The following is a 26,731-nucleotide window of genomic DNA, read 5'->3' as shown; positions in this document are numbered from 1 at the left end:
TGGGTGGCTTAATCTTTATCAATCAATCATCAGGATGCCACGGGAGACATCTCCCGTCACGCAGGGTGCAGTCGCACCTCCACAGATCTCCAGTATCATCTATTGATACTGGTATTGGTTCAAAAGGGCCACCACTTACGGGCTATTCATGCCCGTGCCACCTTTTGGGTGGCTTAATCTTCATCAATCAGGATGCCCATTGTAGCATCTTTGAGAAGCTGCTACTCTCTCTCTGTATCTACTGTACGCTGCCACTTCCCTGCTTGATCTTCAACACAATAAGTATAGCTTATCTTCAGCTTCCTTGAGCTTACTCCCGCTCTCTCTCTGCTCTTCCCTCCTACGCAGGCTTCATCACGACCACAGAGCTGGGAATCTACAAGCTGGTGCCCAACAAGGAGTTCAACACCTACTGGGTGCCCTGCACGTGGTTCACGGCGCTGCTCAAAGATATCAAGGCGCAGAAGAGGATACCGGATCCCATGGGCGTTAAACACATTATGGAGGTAATGTGGCATTTGTTATCGTCTCACACACACGATAAATTCTCTCCCCCCCCCAACCACACCGACCCCATTCCCCCCTCCCTGTCTGTCCTTCCTCGTGTTAATTCCCAGAAAACACTCAACGCAGCCACGACGTTTTTTTGACGTTATTACGGCAACGTTGATACAAGGTTGTATCAAGGTTGCATTAACGTGAACGTAGTACAAATGACGTTGTTGTTACGTTGTCTGCGCGCTGGGCTAAGCAGCTCTAGCTGGAATATTTTTTGTTTTAATTTTTAGCATTTTGTCTGTAGGAAAATAACACTTGAGTTGAACTTAGTGTTCCGACAATGCTTTTTTATTGATTGCTCAATTTTGTCATTATTTCTCATTAGTATAAATAAAACTGTTTTTTGTTTTGCTAATTGTAATAGAAGTGAAAGCATATAGTTGTTTTAGTTTTTTTTATACAACTTGTCATTCACAAGCTTCTCTTGATAAATATATTAGCACTCGCCGCTGCTGTAAATTATAGATTTTAATTTTTGGTTATTTTTTTAGTTTTAACTTTTTTATATTTTTTGGCATTTTTTTAGTTTTAACTTTTTTATATTTTTTGGCATTTTTTTAGTTTTAACTTTTTTATATTTTTTGGCATTTTTTTAGTTTTAACTTTTTTATATTTTTTGGCATTTTTTTAGTTTTAACTTTTTTATATTTTTTGGCATTTTTTCCCCCAAAATATTCTAATACCTTTGGACCTGACAAATATGTTTCCCATAATACTTGTTTGCTTTCTCTTTCATGCTTGCAGAAATGTATATGTATATTTTGACATTAAATATTCTCCTAGCATTTTTACTTCATTCTCAGCTCCATTTAAGTTGTAAAGCAAGTATATAAATCTAAAGCAATTCCGCAAGTTTAAATCATTACTTGAAGACTCTGACTTATTGCATCTTAAAACTCCTTCTTTTGATTGGTCCTTTTTGTCCTGTTGCATTTTGATTGGTCCTTTGCCAAACCTCTTAAGTCTTGTACTCTCTCTTTAAAAGTTTCTTTATTCGTTCTAGGTAGATATATCTCTATTCGAAAGTTTATTTAGATTAATATATCCATAAAAAAAGTCATAAGAGATAGTTTGACAAAATTGAATTCAATGGTTGTGGGAGGGGAATGGCTGTTGTTTGCCCTGTGTGTGGGTTGTTTGTCCAGGTGTGTGGGTTGTTTGTCCTGTCTGTGGGTTGATTGTCCAGGTGTGTGGGTTGTTTGTCCTGTCTGTGGGTTGATTGCCCTGTGTGTGGGTTGTTTGCCCAGGTGTGTGGGTTGTTTGGCCGCGAGACCTCAACTAACACCCGCCTCTAACACTACGAAGCCTCGCACCACTAACGAAGGGCGTGCGTGCGTGTGTGTGTGTGTGTGTGTGTGTGTGTGTGTGTGTGTGTGTATACGGGAGCGTTATTTGCCCGTGTTGAGACGAGTGCTTGTGCTTGACGCGTCGGAGTAGTTAATACAAGAGGTTGTGTGTGTCAATATCTGCTCCCAAGAGATGTGATTACTCGAGACACTGTTGACACGAGTGTTCCTGCCAGTGTCTGTTTACACTGCATCTCGTTGCTTAATGCAACAAGACGCAATATAAGCAATGCAACCTGCGTCAATATCTGCCCCCAGGGCAGGTTACTAGTCATGGCTGTTTAATGGACAAGTATCATGTTAAAGTTTTGTTAAATAAACAAATCCACAAGGGCCGTAACGAGGGTTCGAACGTGCGTCCGAGAGGATCCCAGACGCGCCTTAAGCGACTGAGCTACGACATAGTAAAATAATTGCATCTTTTTAAATACATTTCGACGGGTCTCCAAAACAGAAGAAAACGGGCGTATTTCAGAACCCAATTAAATAATCTTGTAGCGTTTTCCTTTCCCGCGGAGATTAAAAAAAAAGATAGCTTTTGGCATCAACTATCTAGCAAAATAAACCTAAATAATTTGAACCTTCACAGTTTATATAATGTATTGATTCATCCGCATTGACTCATTTGATTTAAATTTTAAATCGTTACTGTGTACACTGTGACTCATTTGATCAATGATACTTGATCAGTCATTTGTCAATAATTGAAAACCTCAGGATGCAGCTGCCAATTTAATAATAAAATGATTAGTGTGGAATCAGAGCCTGTCTCCTTTGAATCGCAATCCACAGAGGTCTCCGAATGCACAATCGAACTAATGAGTTGGTCGATGCTCTTAACGAGGGAGTTGATTACCACCTTGGAGTGCCGTCGAGCAGCCTGAGGACAGTATAAATATACCCAAAACTCCAATACAATTGAGTACACTCGAGACAAGTTAAATGTGCACAAACTATTCAAGCTTGCGTAACAAGGTTCACAAGATTAGTCATTTGCTTAGCTATACGAACTGGGGAGTCGAGTCCCTGCAACCCTGGAAACACAAACCGAAACTGTCTCTATTTTCCGCTTGTTACAATTTGTAAATAAAGTTGTTACATCTTGGCTGAACGTATTTATGACGTATTAGAACGTTGTTACAACTTGTTATATTGGTTGTTATAACTGGTTAGGAGTTCAAACTTGTTCGAACGTTGTACCAACGTCGTAGCTTCGGTGTGTGTTTGGCGGGTGAACCCATTATGTCCGTCTGTAACCCTTATCCCCACCGCCCACGGCATGGGTATGGGGTGTATAATAAATAATACAATACCATCATACCACTTGGCAGAAAGAGTAACATATCTATGGGTCACACACTAAGGTCGGGAGATATCTAGACGTTACTGCTGCTAGTCTTAGACGCGACTACAAGGTGCCCCTGGGAGGCTGCACCACCTGCTTCAGTAGATGTAACTAAATGGAAAGTTCTCAGCAAAATTATTCAGATACCCTTACGCCGCCACAGAACTAAACGTGAACAAATCCAAGAGTTTAGAGAACTCCATCAATAATATTCAAGAAATGTCCCTGTATTGTATCCTGGATGACATATTACCCAAACTTCTAGCCAGATAAGCCATCTGTGTGCGTGTTGAAGACAGTGAGTTTGTACAGGCTGCAAGTCTCTCTCTCACCTCCTTGCCTAGTGACCATGTTACGTAACGCCAGCCACGTTATGACACTCTCATCACTACCCTGGCCCACCTAATCTCAAATCTGAGGCAATAAGACCTGTAACTAGCGGAAAGGTCACGACCTCTCCGTAGGGTGCAGTCGCACCTCCACAGATCTCCAGCATCAGCTAAAAGATACTGGTAATGGCTCCAAAGGGCCACCACTTACGGGCTATTCATGCCCGTGCCACCTTTTGGGTGGCTTAATCTTCATCAATCAATCTGTAACTAGCACACCACAGCTGAAAAAAATGTTTAGCCTATAAACCGTAAGGGCTCTCGGTTCTAGAGCTGTATAAGCTTTTCCACTACCACTCACAGGATGCATAAATGAATTAAGCTAAACTTTTCTTCTAAAACTAAAGACAGATTTCGCTTATCTCTTAGATTTTCTTCTAAAACTAAAGACAGATTTCGCTTATCTCTTAGATTTTCTTCTAAAACTAAAGACAGATTTCGCTTATCTCTTAGATTTTCTTCTAAAACTAAAGACAGATTTCGCTTATCTCTTAGATTTAAGTTAAACCCCTCATATATATAAGTTGTTAATTAAGTTCCTCAGCATTCCCTTAACGGGAAAAAGCGCTACCCATTTTGGGACAAACTGTCACTTGTCGACTTGTGAACACTGGATAGTTGGACCAAAATCATGGCCTAACGGCAGACTCACCAAGGCTCTCCTTAACTCAAGCCGTCTGGCAATAATTAATAACGACTTCCATTGACCACTGAAGCAGGAGCAGCCCACCAAGACACGCTCCAGGAGCCCACCAAGACACGCTCCAGCAGCCCACCAAGACACGCTCCAGGAGCCCACCAAGACACGCTCCAGGAGCCCACCAAGACACGCTCCAGCAGCCCACCAAGACACGCTCCAGCAGCCCACCAAGACACGCTCCAGCAGCCCACCAAGACACGCTCCAGCAGTCCACCAAGACACGCTCCAGCAGCCCACCAAGACACGCTCCAGCAGCCCACCAAGACACGCTCCAGCAGCCCACCAAGACACGCTCCAGCAGCCCACCAAGACACGCTCCAGCAGCCCACCAAAACACGCTCCAGCAGTCCACCAAGACACGCTCCAGCAGCCCACCAAGACACGCTCCAGCAGCCCACCAAGACACGCTCCAGCAGTCCACCAAGACACGCTCCAGCAGCCCACCAAGACACGCTCCAGCAGCCCACCAAGACACGCTCCAGCAGCCCACCAAGACACGCTCCAGCAGCCCACCAAGACACGCTCCAGGAGTCCACCAAGACACGCTCCAGCAGCCCACCAAGACACGCTCCAGGAGTCCACCAAGACACGCTCCAGCAGTCCACCAAGACACGCTCCAGCAGTCCACCAAGACACGCTCCAGTACCCCACCAAGACACGCTCCAGCAGCCCACCAAGACACGCTCCAGCAGCCCACCAAGACACGCTCCAGCAGCCCACCAAGACACGCTCCAGTAGCCCACCAAGACACGCTCCAGCAGCCCACCAAGACACGCTCCAGCAGCCCACCAAGACACGCTCCAGCAGCCCACCAAGACACGCTCCAGCAGCCCATCAAGACACGCTCCAGCAGCCCACCAAGACACGCTCCAGCAGCCCACCAAGACACGCTCCAGCAGCCCACCAAGACACGCTCCAGGAGTCCACCAAGACACGCTCCAGCAGCCCACTAAGACACGCTCCAGCAGCCCACCAAGACACGCTCCAGCAGCCCACTAAGACACGCTCCAGCAGCCCACCAAGACACGCTCCAGCAGCCCACTAAGACACGCTCCAGGAGTCCACCAAGACACGCTCCAGCAGCCCACCAAGACACGCTCCAGCAGCCCACCAAGAAACGCTCCAGCAGCCCACCAAGACACGCTCCAGGAGTCCACCAAGACACGCTCCAGCAGCCCACTAAGACACGCACCAGCAGCCCACTAAGACACGCTCCAGCAGCCCACCAAGACACGCTCCAGCAGCCCACCAAGACACGCTCCAGCAGCCCACCAAGACACGCTCCAGCAGCCCACTAAGACACGCTCCAGCAGCCCACCAAGACACGCTCCAGCAGCCCACCAAGACACGCTCCAGCAGCCCACCAAGACATGCTCCAGCAGCCCACTAAGACACGCTCCAGCAGCCCACCAAGACACGCTCCAGCAGCCCACTAAGACACGCTCCAGCAGCCCACCAAGACACGCTCCAGCAGCCCACCAAGACACGCTCCAGCAGCCCACCAAGACACGCTCCAGGAGTCCACCAAGACACGCTCCAGCAGCCCACTAAGACACGCTCCAGGAGCCCACTAAGACACGCTCCAGCAGCCCACCAAGACACGCTCCAGGAGCCCACCAAGACACGCTCCAGCAGCCCACCAAGACACGCTCCAGCAGCCCACCAAGACACACTCCAGCAGCCCACCAAGACACGCTCCAGCAGCCCACCAAGACACGCTCCAGCAGCCCACCAAGACACACTCCAGCAGCCCACTAAGACACGCTCCAGCAGCCCACCAAGACACGCTCCAGCAGCCCACTAAGACACGCTCCAGCAGCCCACCAAGACACGCTCCAGCAGCCCACCAAGACACGCTCCAGGAGCCCACTAAGACACGCTCCAGCAGCCCACCAAGACACGCTCCAGGAACCCACCAAGACACGCTCCAGCAGCCCACCAAGACACGCTCCAGCAACCCACCAAGACACGCTCCAGGAGTCCACCAAGACACGCTCCAGGAGTCCACCAAGACACGCTCCAGCAGCCCACCAAGACACGCTCCAGGAGTCCACCAAGACACGCTCCAGGAGCCCACCAAGACACGCTCCAGCAGCCCACCAAGACACGCTCCAGCAGCCCACCAAGACACGCTCCAGCAGCCCACCAAGACACGCTCCAGGAGTCCACCAAGACACGCTCCAGGAGTCCACCAAGACACGCTCCAGGAGTCCACCAAGACACGCTCCAGTAGCCCACCAAGACACGCTCCAGTAGCCCACCAAGACACGCTCCAGTAGCCCACCAAGACACGCTCCAGCAGCCCACCAAGACACGCTCCAGCAGCCCACCAAGACACGCTCCAGCAGCCCACCAAGACACGCTCCAGTAGCCCACCAAGACACGCTCCAGCAGCCCACCAAGACACGCTCCAGCAGCCCACCAAGACACGCTCCAGCAGCCCACCAAGACACGCTCCAGCAGCCCACCAAGACACGCTTCAGCAGCCCACCAAGACACGCTCCAGTAGCCCACCAAGACACGCTCCAGCAGCCCACCAAGACACGCTCCAGCAGCCCACCAAGACACGCACCAGTACCCCACCAAGACACGCTCCAGGAGCCCACCAAGACACGCTCCAGCAGCCCACCAAGACACGCTCCAGGAGCCCACCAAGACACGCTCCAGGAGCCCACTAAGACACGCTCCAGCAGCCCACCAAGACACGCTCCAGTACCCCACCAAGACACGCTCCAGGAGCCCACCAAGACACGCTCCAGCAGCCCACCAAGACACGCTCCAGCAGCCCACCAAGACACGCTCCAGGAGCCCACTAAGACACGCTCCAGCAGCCCACCAAGACACGCTCCAGCAGCCCACTAAGACACGCTTCAGCAGCCCACCAAGACACGCTCCAGCAGCCCACCAAGACACGCTTCAGCAGCCCCCCAAGACACGCTCCAGCAGCCCACTAAGACACGCTCCAGCAGCCCACCAAGACACGCTCCAACAGCCCACTAAGACACGCTCCAGCAGTCCACTAAGACACGCTCCAGCAGCCCACCAAGACACGCTCCAGCAGCCCACCAAGACACGCTCCAGCAGCCCACTAAGACACGCTCCAGCAGTCCACTAAGACACGCTCCAGCAGCCCACCAAGACACGCTCCAGCAGCCCACCAAGACACGCTCCAGCAGTCCACTAAGACACGCTCCAGCAGCCCACCAAGACACGCTCCAGCAGCCCTGCAAGACACGCTCCAGCAGCCCACTAAGACACGCTCCAGCAGCCCACCAAGACACGCTCCAGCAGCCCACTAAGACACGCTCCAGCAGCCCACCAAGACACTCTCCAGCAGTCCACTAAGACACGCTCCAGGAGCCCACCAAGACACGCTCCAGCAGCCCACCAAGACACGCTCCAGTACCCCACCAAAACACGCTCCAGTACCCCACTAAGACACGCACCAGCAGCCCACCAAGACACGCTCCAGCAGCCCACCAAAACACGCACCAGCAGCCCACTAAGACACGCACCAGCAGCCCACCAAGACACGCTCCAGCAGTCCACTAAGACACGCTCCAGGAGCCCACCAAGACACGCTCCAGCAGTCCAGTAAGACACGCTCCAGGAGCCCACCAAGACACGCTCCAGCAGCCCACTAAGACACGCTCCAGCAGCCCAGCAAGACACGCTCCAGGAGCCCACCAAGACACGCTCCAGGAGCCCACCAAGACACGCTCCAGCAGTCCACTAAGACACGCTCCAGGAGCCCACCAAGACACGCTCCAGCAGCCCACCAAGACACGCTCCAGGAGCCCACCAAGACACGCTCCAGCAGCCCACCAAGACACGCTCCAGGAGCCCACCAAGACACGCTCCAGCAGCCCACCAAGACACGCTCCAGCAGCCCACCAAGACACGCTCCAACAGCCCCCCAAGACACGCTCCAGCAGCCCACCAAGACACGCTCCAGTACCACACTAAGACACGCTCCAGTAGCCCACCTAGACACGCTCCAGTACCCCACTAAGACACGCTCCAGTACCCCACCAAGACACGCTCCAGCAGCCCACCAAGACACGCTCCAGTACCCCACTAAGACACGTTCCAGTACCCCACCAAGACACGCTCCAGCAGCCCCCCAAGACACGCTCCAGCAGCCCACCAAAACACGCTCCAACTGGACCTTCTCATTCATACAAATTATTGATGTGATTTCTCTGCCCACTTGAAGTGGGCATTGGAGGGAAGCCCCGCCAAGAGTGCACGCAAGTAGTGTACACAACACTGACTTGGTGTTAGTTCGATGGCTCAGGCCTTCTTGCGGATTCAGTTGAACCCAACGTTACGTTACCTTTGAGCGCCTCGTGATCCACTGGTTCAAGGCGTGTGTTTGGAAGTATACCCAGCGTGTAGGTTCGAATCCTGGCCATGGCGCCAACTGATTTTCTCATTAATACATCACGTTAATGCGAGTGGTTTGTGAATAATAATAATATTATTTTATTTATACAAGTGCACGCACAAATAATTTATGGACAGTCGAGGATTTATAGGTAAGATAACTTACCTATAAATATATAACTATATATTTATAGTTATATATTTAAGTTATCTTCCATTGTTAAGTTATCTTCCATTGAGTAAGTTATCTTCCATTGACCACTGAAGCAGGAGGATATATATAACTAAATATAACTATATATAAGGATATATATATAGCAGGAGGATATAACTAATATGGAGGATATATAATAACTAATATAATATATAACTAAAGCCACTAATATGCGCAGCAATTCAAGTCTAAAGGGAGGTCAGTCAGCCATTGTTGTGACTTTAATAACCCTCTCGTAGTTGATCGACTTTAAGCCCAACACTAAACCAAACCCTATCAGGTTAGGCTTCTCTGCACAACATCATCAAGATCAACAGGGTAGTGCCTGACACGTGGCCAACCTTAGACAAGAAGCCTTACACCTCTTTATGCTAGACTCACACCGAAGGGTGTTTGCATTAGGTAAGATTATCTATACCATTCAGCTGTCAGTGCGTCATATCTTAAAAAATTAATTTGAACGAGAGTTGGTCGGCGGCGGGTACGATGCTTTCAAAGCAACATGACGAGCTATTTACGGTTGAGTAATGACTGCAGATATTACAACATCCTGTAAATTTTTAATATTTAATTAAAGCAAATTGATGAAAGACTTTCTATTTATTATTATTTTTATTTTATTTATATATACAAGAGTTCTTACATTCTCGTACAGCCACTAGTACGCATAGCGTTTCGGGCAGGTCCGGAAACCTAATTTTTCCCCGAATACGACCCGCTAAATCGTTTAACAAGCAGGTACCCATTCCCTGCTGGGTGATTAGAGGTTACAGTTAAGGATTGGCTCCCGGTCAATCCTTCCCGGCCAGGATACGAACCCAGGTCAAAGCGATCGCGAAGGGCCGAGCAAGTGCTTTACCACTGCGCCACAAGGACTGCCAACTGCGCCACGGGGACTAGTAGTTTGTTCCTAAATATTTTCTCATAGAAATATTACGTTCTCGTGATCTTATATATTACTTAAGTGTTCAGAAAAGCTAAGAGTTCCACTGATAAACACTCGGGTTGTGACAGCCGCTGAACACTGGGTGCTGGCGGGTGTGTGGCTCCTACACACAACCCTGCTGGTGCTGGCAGGTGTGTGGCTCCTACACACAACACGGTGCTGGCGGGTGTGTGGCTCCTACACACAACCCTGCTGGTGTTGGCGGGTGTGTGGCTCCTACACACAACACGGTGCTGGCAGGTGTGTGGCTCCTACACACAACCCTGCTGGTGCTGGCAGGTGTGTGGCTCCTACACACAACACGGTGCTGGCAGGTGTGTGGCTCCTACACACAACCCTGCTGGTGCTGGCAGGTGTGTGGCTCCTACACACAACACGGTGCTGGCAGGTGTGTGGCTCCTACACACAACCCTGCTGGTGCTGGCAGGTGTGTGGCTCCTACACACAACACGGTGCTGGCGGGTGTGTGGCTCCTACACACAACACGGTGCTGGCAGGTGTGTGGCTCCTACACACAACCCTGCTGGTGCTGGCAGGTGTGTGGCTCCTACACACAACACGGTGCTGGCGGGTGTGTGGCTCCTACACACAACACGGTGCTGGCAGGTGTGTGGCTCCTACACACAACCCTGCTGGTGCTGGCAGGTGTGTGGCTCCTACACACAACCCTGCTGGTGCTGGCAGGTGTGTGGCTCCTACACACAACACGGTGCTGGCGGGTGTGTGGCTCCTACACACAACACGGTGCTGGCAGGTGTGTGGCTCCTACACACAACACGGTGCTGGCAGGTGTGTGGCTCCTACACACAACACGGTGCTGGCAGGTGTGTGGCTCCTACACACAACACGGTGCTAGCAGGTGTGTGGCTCCTACACACAACACGGTGCTGGCAGGTGTGTGGCTCCTACACACAACACTGGGTGTTGGCGGGTGTGTGGCTCCTACACACAACACTGGGTGTTGGCGGGTGTGTGGCTCCTACACACAACCCTGGGTGTTGGCAGGTGTGTGGCTCCTACACACAACACTGGGTGTTGGCAGGTGTGTGGCTCCTACACACAACACTGGGTGTTGGCAGGTGTGTGGCTCCTACACACAACACTGGGTGTTGGCAGGTGTGTGGCTCCTACACACAACACTGGGTGTTGGCAGGTGTGTGGCTCCTACACACAACACTGGGTGTTGGCGGGTGTGTGGCTCATACACACAACACTGGGTGTTGGCAGGTGTGTTGCTCCTACACACAACACGGTGTTGGCAGGTGTGTTGCTCCTACACACAACCCTGCTGGTGCTGGCAGGTGTGTGGCTCCTACACACAACCCTGCTGGTGCTGGCAGGTGTGTGGCTCCTACACACAACACGGTGCTGGCGGGTGTGTGGCTCCTACACACAACACTGCTGGTGCTGGCAGGTGTGTGGCTCCTACACACAACACGGTGCTGGCGGGTGTGTGGCTCCTACACACAACACTGCTGGTGCTGGCAGGTGTGTGGCTCCTACACACAACACGGTGCTGGCGGGTGTGTGGCTCCTACACACAACACTGCTGGTGCTGGCAGGTGTGTGGCTCCTACACACAACACGGTGCTGGCGGGTGTGTGGCTCCTACACACAACACTGCTGGTGCTGGCAGGTGTGTGGCTCCTACACACAACACGGTGCTGGCGGGTGTGTGGCTCCTACACACAACCCTAGGTGCTGGCAGGTGTGTGGCTCCTACACACAACCCTAGGTGCTGGCAGGTGTGTGGCTCCTACACACAACACGGTGTTGGCAGGTGTGTTGCTCCTACACACAACCCTGGGTGTTGGCAGGTGTGTTGCTCCTACACACAACCCTGGGTGTTGGCAGGTGTGTGGCTCCTACACACAACACTGGGTGCTGGCAGGTGTGTGGCTCCTACACACAACCCTGGGTGTTGGCAGGTGTGTGGCTCCTACACACAGCCCTAGGTGCTGGCAGGTGTGTGGCTCCTACACACAACCCTAGGTGCTGGCAGGTGTGTGGCTCCTACACACAACCCTAGGTGCTGGCAGGTGTGTGGCTCCTACACACAACACGGTGTTGGCAGGTGTGTTGCTCCTACACACAACCCTGGGTGTTGGCAGGTGTGTTGCTCCTACACACAACCCTGGGTGTTGGCAGGTGTGTGGCTCCTACACACAACACTGGGTGCTGGCAGGTGTGTGGCTCCTACACACAACCCTGGGTGTTGGCAGGTGTGTGGCTCCTACACACAACCCTAGGTGCTGGCAGGTGTGTGGCTCCTACACACAACCCTAGGTGCTGGCAGGTGTGTGGCTCCTACACACAACCCTAGGTGCTGGCAGGTGTGTGGCTCCTACACACAACCCTAGGTGCTGGCAGGTGTGTGGCTCCTACACACAACACGGTGTTGGCAGGTGTGTTGCTCCTACACACAACCCTGGGTGTTGGCAGGTGTGTGGCTCCTACACACAACCCTAGGTGTTGGCAGGTGTGTGGCTCCTACACACAACCCTGGGTGTTGGCAGGTGTGTGGCTCCTACACACAACCCTAGGTGCTGGCAGGTGTGTTGCTCCTACACACAACCCTGGGTGTTGGCAGGTGTGTTGCTCCTACACACAACCCTGGGTGTTGGCAGGTGTGTGGCTCCTACACACAACACTGGGTGTTGGCAGGTGTGTGGCTCCTACACACAACCCTAGGTGCTGGCAGGTGTGTTGCTCCTACACACAACCCTGGGTGTTGGCAGGTGTGTTGCTCCTACACACAACCCTGGGTGTTGGCAGGTGTGTGGCTCCTACACACAACACTGGGTGTTGGCAGGTGTGTGGCTCCTACACACAACACTGGGTGCTGGCAGGTGTGTGGCTCCTACACACAACCCTAGGTGCTGACAGGTGTGTGGATCCTACACACAACCCTAGGTGTTGGCAGGTGTGTGGCTCCTACACACAACCCTAGGTGCTGGCAGGTGTGTGGCTCCTACACACAACCCTGGGTGTTGGCAGGTGTGTTGCTCCTACACACAACCCTGGGTGTTGGCAGGTGTGTGGCTCCTACACACAACACGGTGCTGGCAGGTGTGTTGCTCCTACACACAACCCTGGGTGTTGGCAGGTGTGTGGCTCCTACACACAACCTTGCTGGTGCTGGCAGGTGTGTGGCTCCTACACACAACACTGGGTGTTGGCGGGTGTGTATCTCCTACACACAACCCTGGGTGCTGGCAGGTGTGTGGCTCCTACACACAACCCTGGGTGCTGGCGGGTGTGTGGCTCCTACACACAACACTGCTGGCTCCTGGTGACACCTCAGCAGGTGTGGGAAGATCACGCTCCTAAACACTAGCAACACCTTTCATACGCAATACAGAATAATAATAATATGCAGATTGTGTAAGTACTTCGTCTCTGAAGGTAACATGGACTGCAGTAACTTGCTTCAGTAACTACCTTGACCTTGAGGTTACCTTGAGGTGCTTCCGGGGCTTAGCGTTCCCGCGGCCCGGTCGTCGACCAGGCCTCCTGACCCAACTACACGTTGATACATGAGAAATATCTCAAGCTAACACTTTACTAGGAAAGTAATACAGAGGAATGTCTCTAGCAGCTTGTATGCGAGAAGGGGATATCTAAGATATACCTCCTAATATATATCTTAGATATATCTAAAGTTATATCTTTTGTAGATATATAGAAGGGGTATATCTACAGAAAACTTCATCAGCTTTCTGACTCAAACTGTTTAATGTTACAGCAAAATACAGTCACTTGTTACTGTGTAACCCGTACCTCCACCCTCACCAGTACTGCCCGACCACTTGCACTCGTGGCTACAGGGTCGGCCTCGCTTCTTGCAGGCCAGTGTTCGATCCCTGATAGTCCAAGTAGTTGGGTGCCGTTCTTTCTCTTCCATTCTACTCCAACCACTTGGGCTGGACGGTAGAGCGACGGTCTCGCTTCATGCAGGTCGGCGTTCAATCCCCGACCGTCCAAGTGGTTGGGCACCATTCCTTCCCTCCGTCCCATCCCAAAATCTTATCCTGACCCCTTCCCAGTGCTATATAGTCGTAATGACTTGGCGCTTTCCCGTGATAAGTCCCCCCTCCCTCCCTACATTCTACTCCAAAACCTTCTCTTCATAATCCTCCCGATATAGTCATACTGGCTTAGTGCTTTCTCATAATAATCTCACCTGGTGGGTGTCAAAGAGGAGTCGTACAGACTGCACAACACTCACCAAACGTAGCACATGCGCCTGAGAAATATATACGTAGCTGCAATGAGAGTAACGATGATGAGAGAGCAAATCCACAAGGGCCGTGACGAGGATTCGAACCTGCGTCCAAGAGCATCCCAGACACTGCCTTAATCGACTGAGCTACGACAGGGTTAAAAGGGTTGAAACCGAAGTTCTACTGAACTTACTGGATCCCGTAGCCTCTCCGAGGCACAAACCAGGGTTTTACACAACCCCCCCCCCCTGCACCCGAGCTATGTCAATAGGCCGTTCTCCCTCTTCGCCCTTACATCATCACACACAGAGATCACACTAACGTGATGCATCAAATGAACAAATCCACAAGGGCCGTGAGCAGTGTCTGGGATGCTCCCGGACGCAGGTTCGAATCCACGACGAACCTGCCCCGACCACGGCGGTCTCCGGGTTTGGAGTCCCTGTGCCTTCTTTCACCAACTTGGAGGTCAACTGCGGAGCTCATAATTCCTGTGACGACGCTGGAACTAAATGTATTGGCGTTTGCCTTTCCATTGGAGACTTTCAGCGCCGTGGAGAGGGGGGGGGGGGACCTGCTGCTCGGGTAACAGCTTCTCCCCCGTATCAACCTACCCTGGCTTTGCGCCCTGGAGAGGCCTCTCCAAACCGACAACCAGAGCGCATCTTCATAGTCTCCTGAGACTGATGGATGCCAACTATATACAATAACTATGTGCACCATAGTACAAACATTGACGTACTAAGCAATTAGATAGTCGAATTCGGTACTGTTCACTTTTAAGTCCGAAAAAATGAAGCTAAAAACAAACTTAAATATTCCTAGGCCTAGTCTAGCACACATAGTAGTAGGCCTCCTTCAGTCTCTGAAGACTATGGAGTTGCGCCCTGACAGAGCGCAAAGCCTGGGTAGGTAGATATGGAAGAGAAGCTGTTACCCATGCAGCAGGTCCCCCTCTCCACGTTGCTGAAATTATCCAATAGAAAGGCAAATGCCAGTACACATGGTTCCAGCACCGTCGCAGGAGCTGCCAGAACGAGGTCGACGTCAACAACGAACTGCCTTAGGGGCTCCAACTCCGGATTTTTCCTCGAGGTTGACTCCAGAAGCCTTTCCCCAAAAAGGGGTATCTAGCACACATATGTACTATGCAGGCGATGAGTCACAATAACGTGGCTGAAGTATGTTGACCAGACCACACACTAGAAGTTGAAGGGACGACGACGTTTCGGTCCGTCCTGGACCATTCTCAATCGACTTGAGAATGGTCCAGGACGGACCGAAACGTCGTCGTCCCTTCAACTTCTAGTATGTGGTCTGGTCAACATATGTACTATATTAGGCCTCAAGTCGCGTGTATTAGGTCTAGGAAGGTTAGGTTAGTTTAATTTGTCTTTGGAACATAAATACAAAACCTTTTCCGGTTTGTCCAAATTTCATAGTCCAGGTTTCTACTTTCTAATTGCGTTGTTCGTCGGCAGATGTCCTCAGGTCCTCATCGTTACTATAAGTACTACCAAAACAGGAGGATGGGCTCAGATACTCCTTCAATACAATTATACAATACAATACAATTTGGTTTTTCTTGCAATGTATTTGTTATCATTTTATTACTTCTGCTAGAATTTACCTACTTAATATTATCTGTTAGATTAAGGACCAGCCCGAAACGCTGCGCGTACTAGCGGTTTTACAAGATTGTAAATACTATGCTATGTATTCTCACAAACCCAATGTACCTTCTTGTATATAAATAATTAAATAAATAAATAAATACCTCGTCCATAGTAACCAAAACACCTATCAAAGCACTGGAATGTATCCAAGATACGTTATTTGTACAATGTAATAAAATGGTGAAAACCAATTCAAGAAATAAACTAATTTGAGGGGGGAGGAGGAGGAGATATTTGTATATTTTTATTTAAAAAAAACTATTATGTTAGCCAGTGATACTCGATAATCCGCGCCGAATTACATTTGTTCTCTTATACACTAAATCTCTTTGGCAATAGTAACCTGTTGAGGAATATGGCCCCTCGAGGGGAGACTAAAATAATCGTCGTTTCCCCCTTCTATAATGTACTCACACGGGAGACGTCTCCCGTCGTAGGGTGCAGTCGCACCTCCACAGATCTCCAGTATCATCTATTGACACTGGTAATGGCTCAAAAGGGCCACCGCTTACGGGCTATTCATGCCCGTGTCACCTTTTGGGTGGCTTAATCTTCATCAATCAATCAATGTACTCGCGAGCAGATATTGACACACACACCATCTGGACTATTTGTGATGAAACTAAAATGAGAATACAATATCCTCACGTAATTGTAACTTAGATTATCCAGTTTTGTGTCACATAGTTCTTAATATAATAACAGCCTTGTACTAGTGATTGTATCCATACTGGTTAAGGGCTTTTCTTTTGATACTAAACAAATGACTATCACAGAATGTTTAATACCTTTCAAGAGTCGTGCACAAGTGACAATGAGACAAAGATAGACACAGGCTCAAGACTCCCTATTGTGTACGGTTGGCAAGGAGCTTACAGCCCCGCTTCCATAAAGCTGTCCAAGAACCATTATAAAACTCCATAAACCTTCTAAACGTTGGCATGCTGGACGGCAGGGAGGGTCTGTGCGCCCAGCCTGCAATCCCCCCACCCCCGTCCCAAACCCCTCCCGGGGCCGGGAGATAGGGGGGTCACGACCCCCCACCTGACCCCCCGCCCCGAGGATGCACTCACATATGTCAACTTTATCCCCCCGCTAACCGCTAACACAAGCCCAGCCAGCAGTCCCCCACAACTTTAGATGTCCTCTCTTTCCAGGAGTTCAATGAGTTCAGACAAAAATGCGGAATGCTCTGGAGCTATGACTGGGTGTCAATCCCTCTAGTGTACACTCAGGTAGGGTAATCACCAAACACCATTCCAATCTTCCATGGGCCATGCCGCATACCTGCCCTACCGACTTTCCCCTTTTATTACAGGAGTTTCTCGAATTTCGAGCCAAATGTGGCTTGCTCTGGTGTTACGATTGGGTGAGCCCCCCGCTGGTATATACACAGGTACTGTAGGCTCGCTCCTTAATCGCTCCAGGCCCTCATTTAAGACCCTCTGGTTAACCCTTTTAAAACTACAGCTGCCCCTTCCCCATTTCTCCCTGCTCCTTTCACCGTTACTAGCTATGTGCCCCCCCCCTCCCCCCGCCGTTACTAGCCATGTGGCCCCCCTCCCCCGCCCCCCAAATGAACCCCCTCCCCCTTCATAACCGCCACCCATGATCCACTCACAGTGTTGTTTACCCCTTACAGAGCTTCTCGTGGGCTTCTTGTCTCAGTAGACACTCCCAGTGCCTCGGTGTGCCTATTGAGGTTATCCTGTAGTACCCTGGAGACAACTCCCCTGATCCGAAATGTTTCAGTCCTGTACTCATCAGGTATTCGATCTGGAATAAAGTGCTAGGTCCTCCTGGTGCGGGTGCTGGCCCCTACATGACCCTAAGAGCTTTGGCAGTGTTCTAGACAAACGTTGATGGTTCTTGTAATTCCAGATCTCGGTCCTTGCATCAAAAATCAGATGGAATCATCTCCACCAAGTACCAGAGCCAAAGAATGAGATATTTGATATTCCAGTTTCAACTTTAACATTAGCGAACCTTAAGACTCTTGGATCTCGTAGTGCCAGCATCTGTACCCGTCAGCTTAAGAGGCTTAATCCCAAAAGGTAGAATGACCTAGTGTTACAGTACCGGGTGTTGGGTGTGACCAGACCCTACAGAGATGTTCCATCACCTCCAAGAACCAGGGCCCTTCCATTCTGTAGCCTGGAATCACGGCTGTTCCACCCTTTAGCCCGGCTCTGTAACTCCAGGCACCACTTGGGCTCTTTGGGATCTGTTTGCTCTAGACGCAACCTATCACTGACCGGAAAAAAAAGAAGTTGTCACTACTGATTGCATACAATGGTTCTCCAGTCTGGACAGCCATCAGTTACCAAATGAGAAGCTCCAGGTCAAGCAGGGTAAAGCTATAAACCAAGGTGACCACAGTGTGCGTGACCCCCTACCAGACCACCTTTCTCTCACTGGCCCTCGACCACCTGCAAAAGCCACCAGACGCCCAACTGGCCGCCTCTAACGACCATAACCGGCCGGCTTAGCTGCAAATAACCAAACTAAAGCGCCGGCTTTCTTCTTGGCTTAGTTCCCCCTCTTGATGGCTGTTAACGTAATATTGGCTCAGCTGGCGTCTTGTTGCACCTTATCTCACAGGGTGTGAGCAGGAGGACGGTCTGGTCGGCATTCAAAATAAACATTATATATATATATATATATATATATATATATATATATATATATATATATATATATATATATATATATATATATATGTAATATTCCTTGTCTGTATTTTTAAGATATTTTTATGTTAAAATTATATCAGTGTGAATAAAAAGGTCATGAAGGATATACGAATAAGTTACTGTTTATTTTCAAGGTTTATATCAAAGGTTTAGCCCCATAAAGCAGCAATTAAACTTAGTTAAGCAAGTCTCTTAGTCTCTTGCATGTTGCAATCGTTTGTTCTCTCTTAATTCATATTCAACAGTTGAAATATGCAGCCACGTTTTTTGTCTCACAGCTTGAGTGGGAGTCAGCTGAACGATCCATACGAAATGAATGAAATTGAATCTTTGTTTGAATCTTTGTAATAGTGCTTTAAACTGTGTTTGAACTTGTGTACGAATGTTGAGCGTGGTAATGTTGCCTCGTCAGTTGTTTCGTGCTATAGGGTCCCTGTGTATGTCCCCTGACCAGTGGCCCCCCAACCCACACTATTTTCTGGGGATTATTTATATTACTGCTAGTCCAATTATTATTATTATTATTAGTAGTAGTAGTAGTAATATCAGTTATTACTATTTTTTTACTAGAAATATAATTATTTTTATTAATGAATTCTAGTTGTGAGCGCTACGTTTCGGACCATTTAACCTATACTTCAACTGGATAATAATGTGAATTCAAACAAAATTGAATTCCGTTTTTTAAATTAAACATTGTTTTTAATGAGCAAAACCTGGCATTAATTACTACTCTGTACAGACAGTTGGTTTAGTTCTCGACTCACAATCGGGGTACCCGGGTTCGATCCCCGGGCGGGACAGAAATGACTAGGCACGTTCCCTTTAAGAACATAAGAACAAAGGTAACTGCAGAAAGCCTATTGGCCCATACGAGGCAGCTTTCACTTCATGCATCTGATCACCTAGTTGCAATTAGGTACCCCGGGAGTTAAGCAACTGTTGTAGGGGAGGGGGAGGGGTTACATCCTGGGGTCAGTAGTTGGACCGTGGTGGGGGGGGACCTAGTTACAAGGCTTCCTGTCCCCGACAAAGCAAATTATTAATTATATGTGTGTGTAAATCACGAGGAAATTAACCCATAGTTAATAGCGTGAAAATATATGATAATGTAATTTTCCTTTGTTGTCATCAATCCCTTAATGTTGTTATTCTTGTATGAGAGAGAGAGAGAGAGAGAGAGAGAGAGAGAGAGAGAGAGAGAGAGAGAGAGAGAGAGAGAGAGAGAGAGAGAGAGAGAGAGAGAGAGAGAGAGAGAGAGAGAGAGAGAGAGAGAGAGAGAGAGAGAGAGAGAGAGAGAGAGAGAGAGAGAGAGAGAGAGAGAGAGAGAGAGAGAGAGAGACAGAGAGAGAGAGAGAGAGACAGAGAGAGAGAGAGAGAGAGAGAGACAGAGAGAGAGACTCACCAAGCTTGAGATCTAGAGGAGACCGAGCTCTTGAGCCTCGATAACCACAACTCCTCCCACGTTACAGGTAGTGACGATAGCCACCTACGCCTTCTTCTTGGCGGCTATCGTTGGGCGGCAGTTCGTGGAGAAGTCCCCTTACCCGTACAAGGCCAAGCTTGACCTCTACATCCCCTTCTTCACCATCCTTCAGTTCTTCTTCTACATGGGTCTCCTCAAGGTGCGTCCAACACCACCTTCTTCACCATGTAACAGACGTCAAAAGGTTCTGTCGTTGCCAGTAGCAGTAAAACCTATAGGCATCAGGGCGCCTGGCAGCTGAGTGGACAGCGTTTCGGATTCGTAGTCCTGAGGTTCCGGGTTCGATCCCTGGTGGAGGCGGAGACAAATAGGCAAAAATGTTCCTTTAACCCTGATGCCCCTGTTACCTAGCAGTAAATAGGTACCTGGGAGTTAGACAGCTGCTACGGGCATGCTCGATGGGGGTGTGGTGTAACAAAAAAGAGAGGCCTGGTCGAGGACCGGGCCGCGGGTACGCTAAGTCCCGAAATCATCTCAAGATAACCTCAAGATAACCTAACCTTTCAAGCCGCCTAGGCATTAGTTCGAGACAGGTCAGTTTTGCGGTGCATAAATTTAACGAAATTTAGGCACCGCAAATTTAGACACGTAATTTAGAAATAAACGAAATTTATTTCACGAAATATACGAAAACAGGAATTTTGACGTCGTGGTCAAAAGCGTGAAAATTGAAGTGCATTAAGTACTTTAATTACATATTTACTTGTCGCATTAACGAAACAATTTTTGTTATCCGGATAAAGCAATGACAGTAGCAGGTGGCTGAGCGGACAGCACGCTGGACTTGTGATCCTGTGGTCCTGGGTTCGATCCCAGGCGCCGGCGAGAAACATTGGGCAGAGTTTCTTTCACTCTATGCCCCTGTTACCTAGCAGTAAAATAGGTACCTAGGTGTTAGTCAGCTGTCACGGGCTGCTTCCTGGGGGTGGAGGCCTGGTCGAGGACCGGGCCGCGGGGACACTAAAAAAAAAAAAAAAAAACCCGAAATCATCTCAAGATAGCCTAAAGCCAGGGGCCAGATTCACGAAGCAGTTAAGCAAGTACTTACGAAAGTGTACATCTTTCCTCATTTACACATACAAATCACAATAGCGTGATGCATCAAATGAACAAATCCACAAGTGCCTGTGACGAGGATTCCAACCTATGAGCATCCCAGACGTAGCTGCAGGCGATCAAGGCAGCGTCTGGGATGCTCCCGGACGCAGGTTCGAATCCTCGTCACGGCCCTTGTGGATGTGTTCATCTTTCCTCAATCTTTGCCGCCTTTGGTTACATTTATTAAACAGTTTAATTTTATTAAACAGTTTAAACCCATGAAAACTTGCCAATCAACCGTTGTTATTGTTATAAACAGCCTCCTGGTGCTTCGTTGCTCATTAACTGTTTAATAATTGTAAACAAAGCCGCCAAAGATTGAGAAAAGATGTACAGGTTCGTAAGTGCTTGCGTAACTGCTTCGCAAGTTAATCTGGCCCCTGGTCGTTCTCTCGATCTGCCACTGTCAACAAAAAAAAATGCAACTATTTTCCCTGACTAGAAACGAACGAACCCTAGCAACCCACCTAACCTATCAAGATAGATGCATATAGAAAACGTCTATATGACGGTGCTTTAATATTTACGAATACATCATTTTTAACGGATGAGTTGATGTCTTCATGTCTTTAAAAATGTGCTGTAATAGGTCAACCCGCGAGACTACGGTATATATATTATATATATATATATATATATATATATATATATATATATATATATATATATATATATATATATATAATTGGTCTTATAACTACAATGTGAAATAAATTTAATTTATTTTTCATCTAGGCACTAAAAGACCGTCTTTCCCTAAACCGAACACCCTGACAACTGTTCTAATTACTTCTATCCTTGCCTACAGGTCGCTGAGCAACTGATTAACCCGTTCGGTGACGACGATGAGGATTTCGAACTCAATTGGATTATTGATAGACATATGAAGGTAATGGGGAGGAGGGAGATGGGTAAGGCAGTCCCTGGTAGTGTGGGGGTGGGTGGGTAAGGCAATCTCTGGTAATGGGGGGATGAGTAAGGTCTTGTAAAGGATGGGCGGGTAGAAAAGATGGCTTATGTATGCTATATAAAGTGGTGATTTAGGGTAGAGGCAGGGTAGACGCTTTAGGGTAGAGGCAGGGTAGACGCGAAGTAGAGGCAGTGTAGTAGTGTAGAGGCATCGTAGAAGCAGTGAAAATGAAGTGAAGTAGTAGTAGTAGTATAGAGGTGGAAGTAGATACATAATAGAGGCTAAGGTAGACAAAATTTCACACACACACAATAGGAAATACTTTTGTATGGATGAGTAAGACAAATGAGCTTGCGTGTTGGGTTAGGGATAATCCGGATATTAAGATGATTAACACTGTTGTTCTCGTGTGTGTATATATATATATATATATATATATATATATATATATATATATATATATATATATATATATATATATATATATATATATATATATATATATATATATCGCCAACCCACCTCCTATGCTTTTAAGAGGACATGACCCAGGAGTCATGTCAGTCAAAATATGTAGCTAGTAGAAGAAAACGAAGCTATTAAAACACTAAGAGAGATAAAACCGCTCTCGATCCCTCCCGTATCTGAAACAAAAAGTTAATAGAAATCTATATATATATACTTCCCTTCCCTGACATGCTTCAACAGAGCAAAAAATCCCCCCCTTAAACACCTTTCTCCCTATACCTCCTGCAGGTGTCTTATCTCATTGTGGACACCCTCCTCCTGAGGACGCCGCCCCTCTGTAAGGACATCTACTACGACGACGAGAGCCCCGTCTTGCCCTACACCGAGGCGTCGGCCGAGTTCAAGAAGCGGACGTACCGAGGATCGGTGGCCAACATGGTGTAAGTTTGGACGCCTCCGAGTGCTGGGTGTGAGAGCCTCTTAGACTAGTAGATTATTACCAGTGTTTCTAAGCTTTTTCTCTCGTTGATGCTTACAAAAATAAGGCGGTTCCTTACTCTCGGTGTTGCTTGACTCCTGAGTGGAGTGAATTTTGTTCCATGAATTATATAAATATATTATGGGGAAGGTGATTAATCTTGTCTGCAGGAGACTTTCTTGCAAGATTAAACTCCTATACCCAAGTTTCCAAGGGGGGAAAAAATGTCTTCAGATCGGAAAAACTGGAGATCCCTTAAGAATAAAGGAAATCTCCCGTGACATTTGTTTACCGTTAAGTGAAGATGTTTAGTTCGTATATAATGAATTATACCATTGATGTCCATGCGGGTTTAAATCTAAATAACTTGAATTAACGTATAAGCTCGAGAGTAGGGGAGCCGCCAGGTGTTCCTCTGGCTTCTAAAAAACTTCCCCAAGAACAAACACAGTAGATGGATGCAAGTATGACTCTCCCCCACGATGACTGTAGGAATAACATCTGACCAGTGAGCTCCCCCCTCTCTCTGCTCCTGTCCGATCTTCACCACCCTCCTTGTTCATCAAGAACACGTGCCTGTCCACCCATTGTTCTTTACTCCCCATTCATTCGATTTTATTTACTTTTTTTAAGAGGGGGGAAAGGTAGAACGTCCATTGTTCTTGCTTTTGGCTTTTCCGTCTTTCTTGATGATTTTATGCTCGGCGTCTCATCGTCTCTCTTGTTTCTTATCTTTATCTCTATCACTGTCATCATCACCATCATCATCATTATCTTGGTAGTGGTGTTCACTCTCACGCGCGATTGTGTTATTCCCGTGTTTTTAGTCTCAGTTTCCTTGTTCTGTTTACCCACCGCGATACTGTCACCTTTTCATGTTCCTCGTTCGCTTGCCCTTTCCTGTTTCGTCTCCTTCACCTTCTCTCGCTATCATCTATTATTCCCCGCCATTATCTCTTACTTCCTCTTCCGTTAAACGTTCTCCTCATTTGCTCTACACTCTTCTCTATTATCTTGTCTCTATCTTCATTAATGGGTCTTTAATACTTCTTCCAGAATTTGTTGGCTCTAGGGAACCTAACCTGTTTCATGCTGTTCCTTATTCTTAGCGTCCTCTTCCCTTATTCGCTATTCGTACCTCTTCTCTCCATTCGTAAACACGCAATATAAAATTATTTTTAACTCGAATTTTCTTTTCCATGTTATTTCTTTGTTGCAATATTCCCTGTTTTGATATTTCTGTTCACCTGTTGTTTCTTGTAGCTTGTCTGTGTGTCTGCAGGCCTATCTGTCTGCCTCTGTTTCTGTTCCTGTCTTCCTGTTTGTCCCCTCTTTCTGTTTCCCCGTCTTATTCCTCTACCTCCCCCCCCTCCCCCTCTCCTCTCTCTCTCTCTCTCTCTCTCTCTCTCTCTCTCTCTCTCTCTCTCTCTCTCTCTCTCTCTCCCCTGGTGGCGCCCCTCACCCCGCTGCTGTCTCTCGTTCTGGCAGAATCCCCGAAGATAAACAGAACCTCATCCTGCCAGACATCGAGGAGGAGGGCGAAGATGACGAGCGCCGCCCCTCCAGCAGCCTCGCCACCCAGCACCCCTCCATCAGGTCCTCCGCAAACAACTTCGGAGGTAGGTACGGCCTCTTCCTACAGGTCACAAGTAGGTGACGGGTACGTTGCTGCAGGTTACAGGTAGGTCAGGTAACGATGGCCTTCTTCCCCCCTGAGCTTCGAAAGGGAAGGGAGGGCGGAAGACCGTAAGATCAACGGAGGTAATGCTCGAGATCTTGAGAGGTAGGCGAAGTAGGTAAAGGTGGTTAGGCAACTTTCTTCAACTGAGGTTGCTCTCTTTACTTCATAGAGGCCCAGGGAGGCAATAGTTTGTCCTTGGAGTTAGACGAGGGTTGCATTTCAAGGCCTCGAGAGTCACCTTGCAGTTCCGACTTTGATATGTCCACTACGACATCTGTATTTCTTAGAAAATATAATTCCTTCTGTAATCTTTGAGTCATCTGGTGGTCGGCGTAGATGTCTTAAGAGGCTCCAGTTGTTTTCTAGAACGTAAAACAACTTCCTAGTCAACTAGGACGTAGATGGCTGTGCCGATTGTGGATGTAGGTAGATGTGTTAAAATAGGATGAAGCTGACTTTTGTAGATTTAGGATAAAGATGGCTGGGTTGATTTTGGATGTAGATGCACGAGTTGATTTTGGATGTAGATGGCTGTATTGACGTAGGCTGCAGACGTTTGTGTCGATGTCGGATGTAGATGGCTGTGTTGATGTAGATGGCTGAGTTGAGTAGGAAGTAGATGGCTGAGTTGATGTAGATGGCTGAGTTGACTAGGAAGTAGATGCCTGAGTTGAGAAGGAAGTAGATGGCTGAGCTGACTAGGAAGTAGGTGGCTGAGTTGACTAGGAAGTAGATGGCTGAGTTGAGAAGGAAGTAGATGGCTGAGTTGACTAGGAAGTAGATGGCTGAGTTGACTAGGAAATAGATGGCTGAGTTGACTAGGAAGTAGATGGCTGAGCTGACTAGGAAGTAGATGGCTGAGTTGAGTAGGAAGTAGATGGCTGAGTTGACTAGGAAGTAGATGGCTGAGTTGAGAAGGAAGTAGATGGCTGAGTTGACTAGGAAGTAGATGGCTGAGTTGAGTAGGAAGTAGATGGCTGAGTTGACTAGGAAGTAGATGGCTGAGTTGACTAGGAAGTAGGTGGCTGAGTTGACTAGGAAGTAGATGGCTGAGTTGAGAAGGAAGTAGATGGCTGAGTTGACTAGGAAGTAGATGGCTGAGTTGAGAAGGAAGTAGATGGCTGAGTTGACTAGGAAGTAGATGGCTGAGTTGAGAAGGAAGTAGATGGCTGAGTTGACTAGGAAGTAGGTGGCTGAGTTGACTAGGAAGTAGATGGCTGAGTTGAGAAGGAAGTAGATGGCTGAGTTGACTAGGAAGTAGATGGCTGAGTTGACTAGGAAGTAGATGGCTGAGTTGAGAAGGAAGTAGATGGCTGAGTTGACTAGGAAGTAGATGGCTGAGTTGAGTAGGAAGTAGATGGCCGAGTTGACTAGGAAGTAGATGGCTGAGTTGACTAGGAAGTAGATGGCTGAGTTGACTAGGAAGTAGATGGCTGAGTTGATAGGAAGTAGATGTCTGAGTTGATAGGAACTAGATGTCTGAGTTGATGTAGGATGTAGATGGGGGTGACGCTGAAGGCTATACTTTCAGCCCGTCCTCTTACAAATTACGTCGCTTTTCCCTCGTGTGAACTACGGCCAAAAATCGCCGTATTAGAATTTAAAAAAAAAATTTAAACTAATTTTCCAAATGAAATGGACCCAAAGCAGCAAATTTTGGGTCCTGTGGTAAGTTCGGAGGGCAGGAATTTCTCCTAAGGTTACAAAACATCATGAAAAATGTTAATTTAAATTGTCCTCTCCTAACCTAACAGTGTAAGCCAGAGGACCCGAAACAGAAAACGGGACAGTATGTCACTTTCGTGAGCCGATTTCATTTTCTATTACGACCATTTTTGGCCTTAGTGCGCATACGAGCCAAAAGCAACGTAATTATTAAAGAGGACGAGATGAGACTTTAGCAAAATTCCTAATCTTAATTTATTTAATGTGAATGGGTCATTTAGGAATCTAGATATAAACAAAATCTTATTAAACATACTCCTAATGACTATACTGATTGTGCAACCCGTTCTCGCAAATTTAATAAGTCAATATTGACTTATTAACTACGTGCATAGGAGATATACTAAACATAATAGATACCCTTAAAAAGATTCATAGAAAACACCGACCTTACCTAACCTTGTTAGTA

The 26,731-nt window shown here is 48.2% G+C and overlaps 1 protein-coding gene across 1 annotated transcript in view; it reads left to right on the top strand.

Annotated features, from left to right (window-relative positions):
* The window catches only part of LOC123759108 (bestrophin-4), a 112,004-nt gene that overhangs the window by 59,429 nt on the left and 25,844 nt on the right, over positions 1-26,731 (top strand). The window contains 6 exon segments of the mRNA XM_045743968.2: positions 349-506; positions 16,941-17,018; positions 19,949-20,101; positions 21,869-21,949; positions 22,727-22,878; positions 24,405-24,535. Of these exon segments, the coding sequence (XP_045599924.1) occupies positions 349-506; positions 16,941-17,018; positions 19,949-20,101; positions 21,869-21,949; positions 22,727-22,878; positions 24,405-24,535 (753 nt within the window).

Source organism: Procambarus clarkii, chromosome 15 (genome assembly GCF_040958095.1).
Source record: "Procambarus clarkii isolate CNS0578487 chromosome 15, FALCON_Pclarkii_2.0, whole genome shotgun sequence".
Taxonomy (NCBI): domain Eukaryota; kingdom Metazoa; phylum Arthropoda; class Malacostraca; order Decapoda; family Cambaridae; genus Procambarus; species Procambarus clarkii.
This window is presented reverse-complemented; position numbering and strand designations above follow the sequence as displayed.